Source organism: Parasteatoda tepidariorum, chromosome 1 (genome assembly GCF_982258835.1).
Source record: "Parasteatoda tepidariorum strain Cologne lab strain chromosome 1, Ptep-v5.0, whole genome shotgun sequence".
In the NCBI taxonomy this organism is placed as follows: Eukaryota; Metazoa; Arthropoda; class Arachnida; order Araneae; family Theridiidae; genus Parasteatoda; species Parasteatoda tepidariorum.
The window spans coordinates 1,028,272-1,042,435 of record NC_141755.1 but is presented as its reverse complement, the minus strand read 5'-3'; the positions used below and the strand labels follow the sequence as shown (position 1 = coordinate 1,042,435).

At 29.8% G+C, this 14,164-nt stretch overlaps 1 protein-coding gene across 7 annotated transcripts in view; it reads right to left on the bottom strand.

The window, feature by feature from the left end:
• The window catches only part of LOC107438830 (uncharacterized), a 131,027-nt gene that overhangs the window by 36,123 nt on the left and 80,740 nt on the right, over positions 1–14,164 (bottom strand). Inside the window, exon 1 of one of the 7 annotated variants that reach the window (XM_087157982.1) lies at positions 2,552–6,464. The exons of the other annotated variants lie outside the window; for them this stretch is intronic. Within the exon in view, the coding sequence (XP_087014108.1) occupies positions 2,552–5,864 (3,313 nt within the window). The 5' untranslated portion in view covers positions 5,865–6,464. Of the gene's footprint in view, positions 1–2,551; positions 6,465–14,164 lie in introns of those variants that run through there. 7 annotated transcript variants of the gene reach the window in all.

Genomic DNA, 14,164 nt, shown 5'->3' with positions numbered 1-14,164 from the left:
TTCTTCAAGAAGCAGTTGTAGAAGTAGGTTGTTTATTTAAAACTTTTTATAGAATTTCTTTAAGAACACAATTGTTAATTTGGGCATTTGGCGATACAACACTTTTAGAATTGAAGGATTTGTAACGTCAAGCGCTCAGGTATCATAATTTTGATCTAGTTGCGCTTCTATGTCATTTTGATTCATGTTGCTAAGTTAACTTTCAAAAAATTCTATGGTTGGCAACAGCATTTTTATTTTTTAAGTTGTTTACTTTTATTTCTTTCAGAATTCGTTATTTTTTTAGCGAAATGTTTTTTAACCTAACAGAATTCTTAGCCGACTGTTTTCTCTATGAATGAAGAAAATAAAGTAAATATTTAACTGCTGTGAAAGGAATCTTACTTAGTTGTACATAGTACTTCAGCCAAAATTTGGGAGCCACGTAAGAGAATTATATATATTAGATCAGAAACACATCATTAAAAGGCAGAATGCTTTGGTGTTTTCAAAACAAAGCAAACGTTGCCACCGGCGGAAAAGAAATACAGACAAAATTTGGGAGCCACGTAAGAGAATTATATATAATAGATATTTACTAAGTATAAAAAAAATCGCTTTTCATTTTCTTTAAGAAGAAGATAATTTTTTTTCCGAAGAACCCAATAGTTAATTTGTATTTCCTATAATTAAATTAAAAAAATAACTACTTTTTTTTTTTTTTTTTAATTTCTATTTCAATGGAAAACGCTAAGAAACTAGTTATGCATAATGAAGTAATGCAATGATTTGTAGCTCTAAACAATCTCCAGTAGTTGAAACATATTTTTTTACAGCTAAACAAATATACTACACTAATGATCACCAACAGCTGTTAGTGATGTTAGTGCACTGAAAATTAGGAAGCAGAGCACATCATTACTTAATAACCAAATACCATTGTTTACAAACTTTTTTAATCATGTAAACTGGAGAAGAAAAAGAGATTAATTGTTTCGTAAACATTGCTTATGTGTAAACATATTAAAAATAGGCTATTTCAAAAGAAGTATCGGAAATGAGAAAACCAATAGCAGACGAACTAAAAAATGTTCAGTAATGTTATCGGCATTAAAACTTTTTTTAAAAGAAAACATATAGAACAGAATTAAAGTATCAAGAACCACAAGGAGGAAAAACTAAATAACGTTAAATAACATTTAAAAATAACTTTTATTTTAAATTTATGGAGTAGAAAAAATTATAAAACGTATTGTCAAAAAATGTTTTTTTTTTCTTCCTCCAATCAGTTTTGAGCTTCTTAAAGTACGGTAAGCGTTTATAATACGACATACATTTCATAACAAATTTCCTCCTCTATAATAAAATCCTCTATTATAAGTTCTTTTTGCAAATAAAATTAAAAAAATCCTGTTTTATTGATTCCTACTCAATTTTGTTAAAGCTTTACGAAAAATATTAGTCAAAATTATTAGTTTAAAAAATTAAAATTGTATCAGTTATATTGTAAATTCATGAAAAGGATATACAAAAACACAAAGAAAAGTTTTAAAGAACGCAAGCATAAATGTATGAGCACGAAAAAAATCAGAAAAATATTTTTAACGTGAAGTCAAATAATAATTTGAAAAAGCATTCAATAAATTTATAATTCTTTAAATGCGTGATAGAATATCTCTTTTATTTCACAACAATTTTTTCGCTTTTAATTTAAACCCTCAAATACTCGGTGGAGGTGGAAATATATATATTTGTTTACCTTTAATATTGGTTGCTACGGGGTGTTTGTTTTTAATGAAAAAAAATTTTTCTCAAGCTTTTATGAAAAATATCTGAAAACACTTTTTCACAACAAGTCTCGAATTTACCATTTAGTAGAAAATTAAACAGAATAAAATTAATTACAAACATTTAAATTAAACTTTAAGAGAACAGGCTTAAACACTATTTTTTGCACTCTCTATTGAAAAAAAGATATAAAAATATATTTAAAAAAACGCAAGTATGTTCTTACATATCTATGTAACATTATTACAATGTTATGTAAAATAAATTAAGCAGAATTATTTTCTTACTTGTATCACGAATATAAATAGAATACTACATTCTTTCTTACAAAATGTATTATGGAATTTTTTTTCATTAAATATATGCAAACAGATAAAACAATTTCGTTTACAACGAAGGAGAGTACAGAAACGTGTTTCACCTGTAGTGAGAAAAAATAAATTTTAGATTTAAAATTACGTTAAAATTTTTTATTTTCTTCGGGAATTTAGAATTTTACTGACTTTTTTTCAGAAATTAAGAAATTTTCTAGTTTTTTCAAAGAACCCAAAAGGTTATCCAGGTTGCTAGAAACTCTATTTTTTTATACTAGTTTTTTTTATTTCTAATAAAACTATTCGACTCATATATATGTGCTTGATCTATATATACGCAAAAGAATGTGCTAATAAAGGGTAAAAGAGAATTTCACGAGCTTTGAACAATAGGATATTTTATAAGGGAAAAAAAAAGTACGTTAAAGATAATTTATATACAGTTATAAAATAGCAATCAATAAACTTACTTTTAGGTATCCGTGATTTCTTTATTGGAGTATCCTTATTTCTGAATGGACATAAATCCTTATGGGGTGACTGACCTACTACAGCCGGTAAGGACACACATCTCGACTGAAGTTTTTGAAAATTAACACCGCGATGAAGAGGTGCAGAGTAAATCTCGGAAAGTGATGTCTCATCTAAAGTAGCATTAGATGATCTTCTAGATGAAGTTGCACAAAATGATTTGGAACAATCAATTGCATTCGATTTCACAGTCGGACATTCTGTGTTTGTTGACACTATTTCTTCTGGATTGAATTGATTAGAATCAACATTTCCCAGAGTTGTGCTGTCGCATACAGTTATGACTTCAACAGCTCCTTGCTTCGAGAGTTTATCTGAAGCTTCGCATCGCTTTACTTCAGAAACAGCTTCTTCCATAAAGTTTCCATTTGTAATGTGAGCTTCCGAAACTTTTAATTTTTTAAAATCACGTGATAAGACTAGGGTTTCGGTATTTGTAAGCGAACTAGATCGCTCTTTTTTCCTGTTCAATGGCAATGTTTTTTTAGTTAGTTTCGTACCATTTCGCTTCAAGCTGGGAATAAATGAAAGACTGATTTTATCACTGGAGTTCTTCCGGTAGTTTGATAGATTTTTACACTCATTCACATTATCTCGATGGGACTCAGTATTTTTAAAAGCAAAACTTGATTTTTCCTTATGACTTTCATTCTCATAATCGATCCTTTCATCTTTTTCGATAGCAGTTTCCTTAAAACAGACACTTTCCTCCGAACTAGTTGGCAAATCGAATAGAAAAGAAGGAGTATCAACAACAGAAGTTTTTCCAGAGTTCTCATTTACTTGAATTTCAGAATGAATACAATGATCCACTTCTTCACTGTTATGTGTTGATACCGGGCATTCATCAGCAAAACAATGTTCCTCGTGCATCGAGAAATAATCTGAATTTTCGCTGGGAAGTGGTGTAGCCGAATAATCTTCTGTTGAAAATTCTACACCACTCGATTCCGAAGAACCTTTGTCGCTTCCATTGTAAATACTGTCATCTTTACATTTATCTTCACTATACGAAGCCTTCTCTAAGCTTTCAGTCATTTCATCACATATTCTAAGAGGTGCTTCGAAGGTGGACAGCATTTCAGAAAATTGTCCAGAACAACATCCAATGTCTGTACTAAAGCTTCCGCCTTTGTTTTCGGATAACTGAGGTGTGTCGTCGATTCCTTGGAGTAAATCGGACCCAGCAACCGTGACGCCGGTGATGGGTAAGGCCGCGGGCCCTACGCTCATTGAGTAATAAGAAGGGCATCGATCTTGATTTTTCACACGAGTTGGAAAATAGCGCCTATCCGTAGAATAAGCATCGCACACCGCATCAAAATCTGAGGTTTCGCAATGAAGCAAAACAGAGGCAGTTTCATTAATACTTTGGAGAGGCATGTTTAATTTCTTACGGATATTATTCTCGATGAGTGCGTCTAATCTATCGAATTTGGGAAAGTTGCCTTCGTGATTAGGTGAATTTAAACTATCCAAATAATAATTCAGCTCAGGTTTTGCAAGATAAGGTTTGAATAACAGCGAGTCGTTACAGTTCAAATAATCAAGATAAAAGTTAGGAACACTAGGGTTAGTATGAATTCGTCTATAGATCTGCTGATACGCTTCAAATGGAAAAGCATTTTGATTTTCCAAGCTCAGCTGATCGAATCGATTGCTGTTAAGATCAGAGCAGTTTTGATGGGAGACATGTTTAAAAGAATGATTAGAAATAAGCTCATGACTCACTTGTTTTTCACTCTCAGGTGTGCAGTATGTATCCATTAATTGCGACTCTTCTAAAGCACCATCAAAAAATATTTCATTCTTCGCACATAAATTATTCGGAGAAATATTTCTCTTTGTAATATCTGAATCGGATATTTCACTACTGATAGAGGTTTGAACAGTTACACGCGTGTCTTGAACACTTTTTGAAATACGTTCAAGAGAGTCCATAATTTTATCAAATGTTTCGGGAGCACATTCTTCACTTATGTGAACATCACTCGAAGAATTACAGTTGTTGTTTGGGAGACATTCTGAATCATCTTTGTCCAGTAAAACCGTTTCTTGAGTGCATTTTATAAAAGGCACTACGAGAGTTATATTTTCATTGAAATCATGCTCTAGGTATGTTACATTTGCTGGTAAACTTCTATTTTGATCTTTTTCCTCAACACTAAATTTTACAGAGTCTGTGCAACTACCTCTGGATATACTTTCTTTAAACTTATGTTCATCTTGTATTTCGGTGTATTTGTTCACGGGATTGTAGCTAGCTACTATGTTTTGCACGTGTGTAGATTCCTCATCTTTATGCGAAGCTCGATGCCTAAAATAATTTTTCTTAGCATCTGAAATAACCTGGGATTTAATTTCTGCATTTCCATCACACTTTTCGAAAGATAAACTCAAAGTCTTGTTTTCCACTATAAGTTTTGAACTTTCATTCACACATTGTACGATAGAATTCGCATCAGTTTTTGTATCCACATCATAATCAGTGTGAGCCAGTAGTTTGACATCAGAGGGACAAACAGCACTATTTTTTGGTAGTCTATAAGAACCACTCCTATTTTTAAAAAATCCTATTTTCTTACGCTTAGTACCTTCTTCAGATTGTGATTGAGTCAACATTTCATTATTTCTCACAGCGCCACGCTTTGTCTGACAATCAGAAAAGGACACACTTTTAGGAAGTTTGGGTTGCACATTGAGACTATCCGATTTCAATGCTGCAAATGATTTCGAGGTCTCCCCCCGCAAGGATTGGGTATCCGTCAGCAGGCTGTCAAAATCACCACTATTTTTCCCAAAGGAGGAAACTGACTTGGAGATGGGCTCGTTAGAACAATCTAATTTCTCTCTCCTGAGATCCGGACTCGAGTAGCGATTATTTTCTTCAGCCTGGAACAAAGGGGGAACAGAAGGTTTCGATTTCTTCCTTCCTCCCGGTAAACTGAGCCTGAAGCTAGAAAAAAGGGACAACGTCCGATCCCGGTGGCATACTTCCGTTGCCGGTTGACTGGCAACAGTGGCTATGGAACTAATGGATGCACAATCACTTTCATCCACTTCGGAAGGAGCTTGAGACTCGGAATTCTGATCAACCTGGCGTCGTTTCTTGCGGCGAAATATTTTGAAAAATTTAGGAGTAGTGTGAGATGTGATATCCTTTTGGGTGTCGTCATCATTCGGCATGTCACTTCCATCAGCCGGTCTGTTTGTTAGACTTCCATCCAATTGACGATTCCACTTGATACGCATATTAAGCAACTAGGGCGCCGTCTAATTTACGCGATGCGTGAAAAAGAAAGCGTGCGAAGCACAGTGTCACGGTCTATAAGGGTAAGAAGCATTTTAAATAATCCGCACAATCGGTAGTCATAAATCCAACTTTTTTTTTTGCAGTTTCTAAGGTTATATCAAAAATACTGAGTCTAAAATGATAAATGTGTCATTGTGTATCTTGAAACAATAGATAATGAAGAAATTATAGTGATGAAAATGACGATTTAAAACCACTGGAAAACATGTCTCATCAATAATCGAATTATAAAACAAATTCAATAACTCACTATCAGGCAACCTGTATCACTAAAGCGGCATCAGTACGCTAGTAAAATAAATGCAGTGAAATAACGTAAATTAAACAAATCTATTAACATTTCCGGGTGATATATTTTCTTCATTAACAATTCTCCTGGAGAAAGTACGAACGAAAATTATTTTCAATCCCTACGGAGATGTTGCGGCGGTCGGGGGGAGTATACGGCCAGTGGGAGCAGCAAGGTCAGAAAAAGAATGAGAGCGATGCAGCAGCGTTCTCTGGGAAACGTCACATTGAAATACAACTTCTCTCTTTGCGGATTCGTAATTTTCCTCCCGGAGGTCGAAGAGCTGGGAACGCCAAATGATACTAACGGAAAAAGCGCCATCCGCGCCAACATATTAAAATCGTTCTCATTAAATCGAAGGTGTTTACGGTGTTTTCAATTGCAAATTTTTAACATTCTCATTAAAAATAATATAAAATGAGAAACAGAAATATTTCAACACATTTGTATTATTGATCAATATTTTACTTCATAACAAATTGCAAAATAAATTTTAAAAAAAATAAATAAAAATAAAAAAAAACTTCAATCAATAATGCTACTAATTTCTAAAAACAGGAAAATGAAAGCAGAGTACTTTTCGTTTGCCAGAATAATATTGTATTCATTTCATTAAAAGAAATAAATAAATAAGAAATAAAAATAATAAATACTGCACTTTGCTCATAAAATTTTCTCTGAATTTCATGGACGATAGTATAAAACTATATCTGACGTCCTAAAATAGCAAATATGATAAGTCAGCTTCAATAGCATGTATTTAGTTCTCATGAAGAGTAAGATTTCTTTTTAAACAAAATGTGAACATATTGAAAAAAAAATACCCTTAAAGTAAGGGTTTAAAATTCACTCATCAAATAATAACTAATACAATCCAAAATGCATATGAGTTGCATTAGTTGACCACACACTGCGGAAGATTCATTAAAAACGTAAGCGAAGTAATGAAATCAAATAGGATTAAATCTGATGTGAAAAGAAAAAGCAAACAAAAATGAAAACATCTTTTGCATTATCTAATAAATCCATGTTTACCGATTTTAATATTTTTCAAACATTGTACAATCATTAAATAAATCATCTGGCAAAGTCTAGAAAATTGGCGTCTGTTTTTGAGCGCTTGAAACACGTCGACTGTTATTTCCTATTCATATATTTTTGAAGGGAATGAAGTTTTTAATTAGGTACATTTATGTAACGAAACAATCGTTGTTAATCCCTTTATAATGGCGCATTAAGCTTAAAAACACACAAGTTTGAAATCCTTATTGTTTTAGAAATTTTTATACTTGGTTTGTACTAGATTTCGCTTTCCACTCCCGACAAACCAAAAATCTCGTAATCAAAACACGGGTGTCTTTATCTGCTTTAAAGGTAAAATCATCCAAACACGGGTCACTTCTAAACAATATTTTTTTCAGATTTGGACATTTAGATCTAAGAGAAACATTCATCATTGAAATTTCTTTTATTTACAAAATCAATTATTGATAATTTTTTTGAATCTGAATGATAAAAAAAAAAATTTCAAACTAGTTTTTTTGGATTTTATATTTTAGAAGAAATATAATTCCGATATTCTAAGAGATTTTTTAAGCAACTATTATACTGTTTTCTTATAATTGAAAAATACCAAAAAATTAGAGAGCCAGAAAAAAGCATAGAAAAGGGACGCCGGTGTCCTATCAGCGTTTAAGGATCAAACACAATGATGTATATTTGATGAATGCAGAGATTAGTGTTTGTTTGGCAGTAACAACTAACTCAACTTGTCCGAAAGAAAAGCAAGTTCGTAATCATTTTTTAACAGAATTATTTAACATAATTTTTTTTTAATTATTAAATGTACAATTTTTAGCTAAAACTATTTGTAAAACACTTTCATAAAATTGTGAAAACAGGAGTCACAAACGAATGCAAAGATTGAAAAATTATTTTCGGGAAGCAGCATTTCCTCAAATTTAGAGGATTAAAAGCTTTATTTACGTCGATACGGTACCACACCCAATATGAATATTCTTAAATTGCCAGAATAATAATGCAACAAATCCTTGACTTCCTCAGACAAACCATAATTACTTTTATTTTTGTAAAAACAAGTTAATTTTAAATGAATCCAAAAAAGGTTTTCAATATTTATTACTTCATATGTGAAATAAAATTAATTAAAAATGTCATTTTAGAAAATGATAAAATTCAAATGTCATTTTCAGTTTTATGTTACAAATCTATTTCAAATTACAATATGTAAGAAAAACAATGATGTTTGTGGACATGTGGTGACGAAAAGGAAATATTAACAAAAATGGCCAAGATTTCAATTGCAGTAATTTATGTCTGTTTTAAGATTTTCATTGAAATATTTCATTTTACTAAGATCGATAAATTAAATTGCATAAATCCACGAATGAGGGAAAAACTATTGCTAATGGTTAGTTGACAAATATTTGAAAAAATAAATATAAATAAAGATAACAAATATAAATGAAAAAAAATAATTTAAAAAACATAAGTTTTCGACCGTTCATTTTAACCAAATTTTTAATTAAACTGAGTAGTTTAATTAAAAATTTTATTCATACATTGCTGTTAAGTCGTAAGATCTATCGACTAAATCTATCGTTCTATCTATCTATCTATCGTTCGTAAAAGAAAAAATTTAATGTTACTACACGAATTATTTAAAAAAAGTAAGAAAATGAACTTAGCTTCACTGAAAGAAATCCGCGAAGTCTGTTTTGTTTAAATAAAAATCAGGTGCTTAAATTTCCAAAATCTGGACGCTACTTCTGATGCTAGACTTTGTAATTTAAGCTAAAACATTAATTTTTATATTTTGTTCACAAATGTAAATTATAAATCCAAACAACTAAATAAAGTATGAAAAAATTCCCTCAGTCTCGAAATAAATAGTTTAAAAAAAAAAAAAAAAATACCTAGGAGAGCCCTTTTAGAAAGAAAAGGAAAAAAACACAATAATTATCATGTAGGAAATTATATTTTTGTGTGATTTTGATTTTATTGCGTGTAAACTGGTACAATGACAATTTGGAAACAATATCAATAATTAGTTTGATGGAGAAAAATCTCCCTTTGGAGAAAATTTGGTTTATCCCCATATCGTACTGTGTCACTTATTTCTACTGTGATTATACTGTCTGAAGATCTCCAAAGATATTTTTTTTCATTTGACAGGATATTTAATAATTAATGAAGTTTTAAAATTTTACTTAAAACTATCAGTCTGTGCTTTCTCGATTTCAACTATTATATATATATATATATATATATATATATATTTATATATATATATATATATATATATATATATATATATATATATATATATATATATATATATATATATATATATATATATATATATATATATATATATATATATATATATATATATATATATATATATATATATATATATATATATATATATATATATATATATATATATATATATTTTTTAAATTAGTAGCGCTGTGAAAAATCGAACTTAGCCCACAATTTTTGGAATTTTAATGTGTCAACAAACTCACAGCAACTTTCTTTAAAAATCATTTCAAATAACCAAAGTAAACTAGATAAAATGGGATATAATCCATTTGTGTGGAACTCTTAATGTGTACCCCAAACTTAGCCACTTTTGGAAGAAAAAATAGAAATCCTTTCTAATCAATGGTTCTCAAGCAAAAGAAGGATGACAAGCCAAATAAGCCAACCGGACAAGGGAATCGTGATTTTAGAATCATGCCTCTCTTTTTCCGGATGGAGATTCGGCCGGGGCAGACAACAGAGACAAGCCACCTGCCAGGGCGTCAAAACGAGAACCTGTTATACGAGTTAGCCGTCACGAGCTATGAATTAAAATTTCTTCCATGGTTGCGGCATTAAGTCCAGAATCTTTCATTAACGAGATCATCCTCCGTGGTTGGAAAAAAAGGGCGCATCCGAAACGATAAGATGGCCCCATGACCCCGACACTTTTGTATTTCGCTGGGGATGCGAAGAGACGGGCCAGGTCGATCATTATTTTGTTCTTTGATAACATAACATTAAAACATGGCATGTGACATAACCACGTGGGTTTAAAACTTCAAGCAGAGAGATAGGATTAAAAATGGTGAATTACATTTGATTGATGGATATACAATTGAAATGCTTGCTCTAGCCATGCCTCACACTTCATTAAATTATAAATTAACTTGAATAATTAATAAAAGGATTTATGTACATCTCATTTGAAAAATAAAGTAACATGTAAAATGTTATCCGATTACAGAAAGCTGTGGTTAGATTTTTCTGTTCAAAATCCTAAGCTAAGAGTAATCTGTAATTTAATCGCAGAGAACATCAGTTTGGGGAAGGTTATTTCCGGGAATAAGATAATTATAACCAGATATGTGCGAACGGCGTTCCTGAAAAATTTGTCTCCATAACGAGAGAATTTTTTAATATTACTCATTAAAAAAAAAAAAAAAAAAAAAAAAAAAAAAAAAAAAAAAACGGAAAATTTTTTATATTCTACTCCGCCGTCAATTTTAGAGAATTCGGACAAAAAAGAAAATTTTTTAAATAAGTATGCTGATTTATTTATATATATATATATATATATAATGTTCAAAATGAAGATAAAACAAAGAGAAATTATAGACATATGAAAAAGAAAAAGAAAAGGGGGGGAAATAATAAGTAAAAAAATAACAAACAGTTTAAAAAAAAAAAAAGAAAAAAAGGATGAAATTTTATTTAAAAAATTTTTTTCACATTTTATTAAATGATATTTACCCTAAGGAATTAATCTTACTTCGTAATCATGATGATAATATTAATTTCAATTTTTTGGATTTGGGTATTATAAAAGTTGAAAATATCTGCTTTGCTGATTTATACGATAAAAGAAATGATTTTAATTTTAATATTAATAAGCTAATTACTTGGAATTCTAATGTTTCTAGAAGCATCTATTTAAATACCACTTTTAATGAAATGAACAGAATTAAAAGAATGTGTAGTAATATTTATTTATCCAAAAAACAAATCGATAAACTCTTTCAAAATTTGATAAAAAACAATGGATACCCAACTAAAGTAATAAAATTTTATATAAAATCATTGAATTAATGGTATATTTTTGCGGATATATTTACTAAACACTTTCTTTGTTAATTTATATAATTTTCCCATGCGCAAATCTATTTCGGGTAAATCCATTGCCAAAATTATTTACTAAATAATTTCTTTGTTAATTTGTATAATTTTTCCATGTGCAAATCCATTTCGGACAAATCCGTGGTTAAAATTACGTACTAAAAAATTTCTTTACTAAATAATTTCCATTGTTAATCTATATAATTTTTCCACGTGCAAATACATTTCAGGCAAATCCGTGGGTAAAATTACTTACTAAAAATTTCTTTATTAATTTATACAATTTTTCCATGTGCAAATCCATTTCGGGCAAATCCGTGGTTAATATTATCGACTAAAATTTTTTTCTTTGTTAATTTTTCCATGTGAAAATCCATTTAGTGAAGAAAAATATTATTGATAATTACAACTATATCATTTGAAAGAAGAGAGCTTTAAAATTATAATTATGTAATAATAAAAGTCATATAGAGAGGCTCAAAAGAGGATCCAGTTAACGACTAAGGATTTTAAATCTATCAATTTTATCGTGAAATTTAATTTTTTATAAAATAGGATTAAAATATAGGATAGGATTGAAATATTTTATGAAAAATTAAAAATGATCTTTAAACAAATTTAATAATGAAATTTTAGGGCATTCAAAATTGAATTATATTTTTCACATTGAACAAGAAAATGTTGCATGTAAATACATTTTCAACTTACATAATATTTGATAAAAAAATGTAATTACATTAAATGTAAAACATTTAATGGAGGAGCTTACAGTCTAAACACCGCTCACCGCAACTGCAAAGGATGATATAAAAGCTGCTGGTTGAAAGTTACAAAAAGTCACGTGATTAATAGCAGTTCAATATTACTCAATATAATTTACGCTTTTTGCAAAATATTGATATAGACAATTAAAGCTTTCAGAAGTTTTGACAAAGCCTCACCACGAGAGAACGTGGCGACTTTTGAATCATTTGCATGTGCATAGAAAATAACTTTAAATCAAATTTACAAAACAAAGAATCTTACATGCACCCTTTGACGGGAACCGGTGTCCCTTTCAGAGATATTTTTTCTAGCGCTTTAAGTACAATCAAAAATATATCTTGGTATATTTTAACTATAAAAAGCAGTCTAACAGTTGTTTAAAAAAAACTTTTACATTATCGGAATTAAATTTGTACTAAAATTTAAAATAAATAGTTTGTCATTTTTTCTTTCATTCATGATCAAAATTTTTTAAATAATTGATTTTTTAAACTAAAGAAATTTCAATGATGAATAACTGTTACTGTTAGATCTAAATAGCTGAGAATATGTGCAAATTTGAAAAATTATTGTTTGGAAGAGAGTCGTGTTTGGAAGATTTTACCATTAACGAAGAAAAGACACCGGTGTTTCATGTTTTATTTCATAACCATAAACTATTAAAATGCTAAACATATTGTTCAATACAAAATAATGAAGAAAAAAAAGCATGGAAAATATGTTCAATAAAAATTTTGCGTCAAAGGATAAAAACAAACTTAAGAATTTTTCAGAAAAAGAGTAGAAAGTTGACAGCCCTAAAATATGCTAAGACATAAAAGTTCAGACTTGCATTCATTTCAAAAAATAATTTGCTAAGTAAACAAATTAATAAAAAAGACCAGCACATTATTTAATCCGAATATAAAGGAATACAAACGAAGCTAAAAACAAAATCTTGCCTTCCATTATAAAATTCAAAAGCGTTTTTTTTTTTTTTTTTTTTTTTCCATTAAAAACAAGGTCAGTGTTCTAAAGTTAAATAAATCACTCCTATCAAAAATAAGAAATTAAAAAACGCTGAGACTCACGCGGGCATCTTCTCTGTGATCAGTCACAACGATTATTTTAAAACAACTAAAAAGCTAATTTCAGAAATAAAATGAACAAATTATGAACAAAGTCCTAACGAGTCCGATATTAGCTGTAGGGGTGCATCTTGTCCGACTTTTCTACTTTTCATTTCGCTTACTACTCTATGCATAATGTAATGATGATTGCCCTGAAGGATTATAATAATGGTTTTCCAAGTGTATAGATGCGACGAGGTGAATGACTGAGCTGAAAACAGAGCAATTGCCTGCAATTTTTTTTCCTCCTCACTCATCCTTGGATGAAACAAGGGAGAAAACGTTCTGTTCATTATCCGGGCAAGTTCTCTAACTGAATAAAACAAATATTTCAACAGTTTTTTTTTTCTTTGTTAATTAGTTAAAAGTCATTTGGCGAATAGTCAGGAAAATCATTATCGTTTTGTTTCTGAATTCATTAAATTCTCATTATTTTGCATTGAAGCTCGCTGTAGGTTTGAAATGACTGACGAGTGTGAAAAGAGCTAATGATATTTCAAAGGAACTACACTCTAAATATCAATACAATTCATATTCTTTAAATTGAAAAATCATTTATTACAATACAAGCACTTCAAAATCTTCAAGGAGTGATTCCAGGATTACATTATTTCACGAGACATTTTTTTTTTTAATTTCCTTTATTTCGACATAAACCATCTTCTATGATAAGTTAAAAATTCAAGATCTTAATTTTATAAGTTTATTATTATTGTTTTTTTTAAGCAAAGAGCAATGTTCTCACTTGCGCGCTAAAATTGCGTTTTTCAAATTTTGAATCGCCTGTTTTCACAAAGAACTGATAAGGTTACTAAGTCTATTGACAAACCAATAGTGGTTCGAGTTTTTCTTACAAGTGCAATTAGCAACAATTTTTAAATTAAAAAGGTAGTTGCATGTCATAGTTTGATAT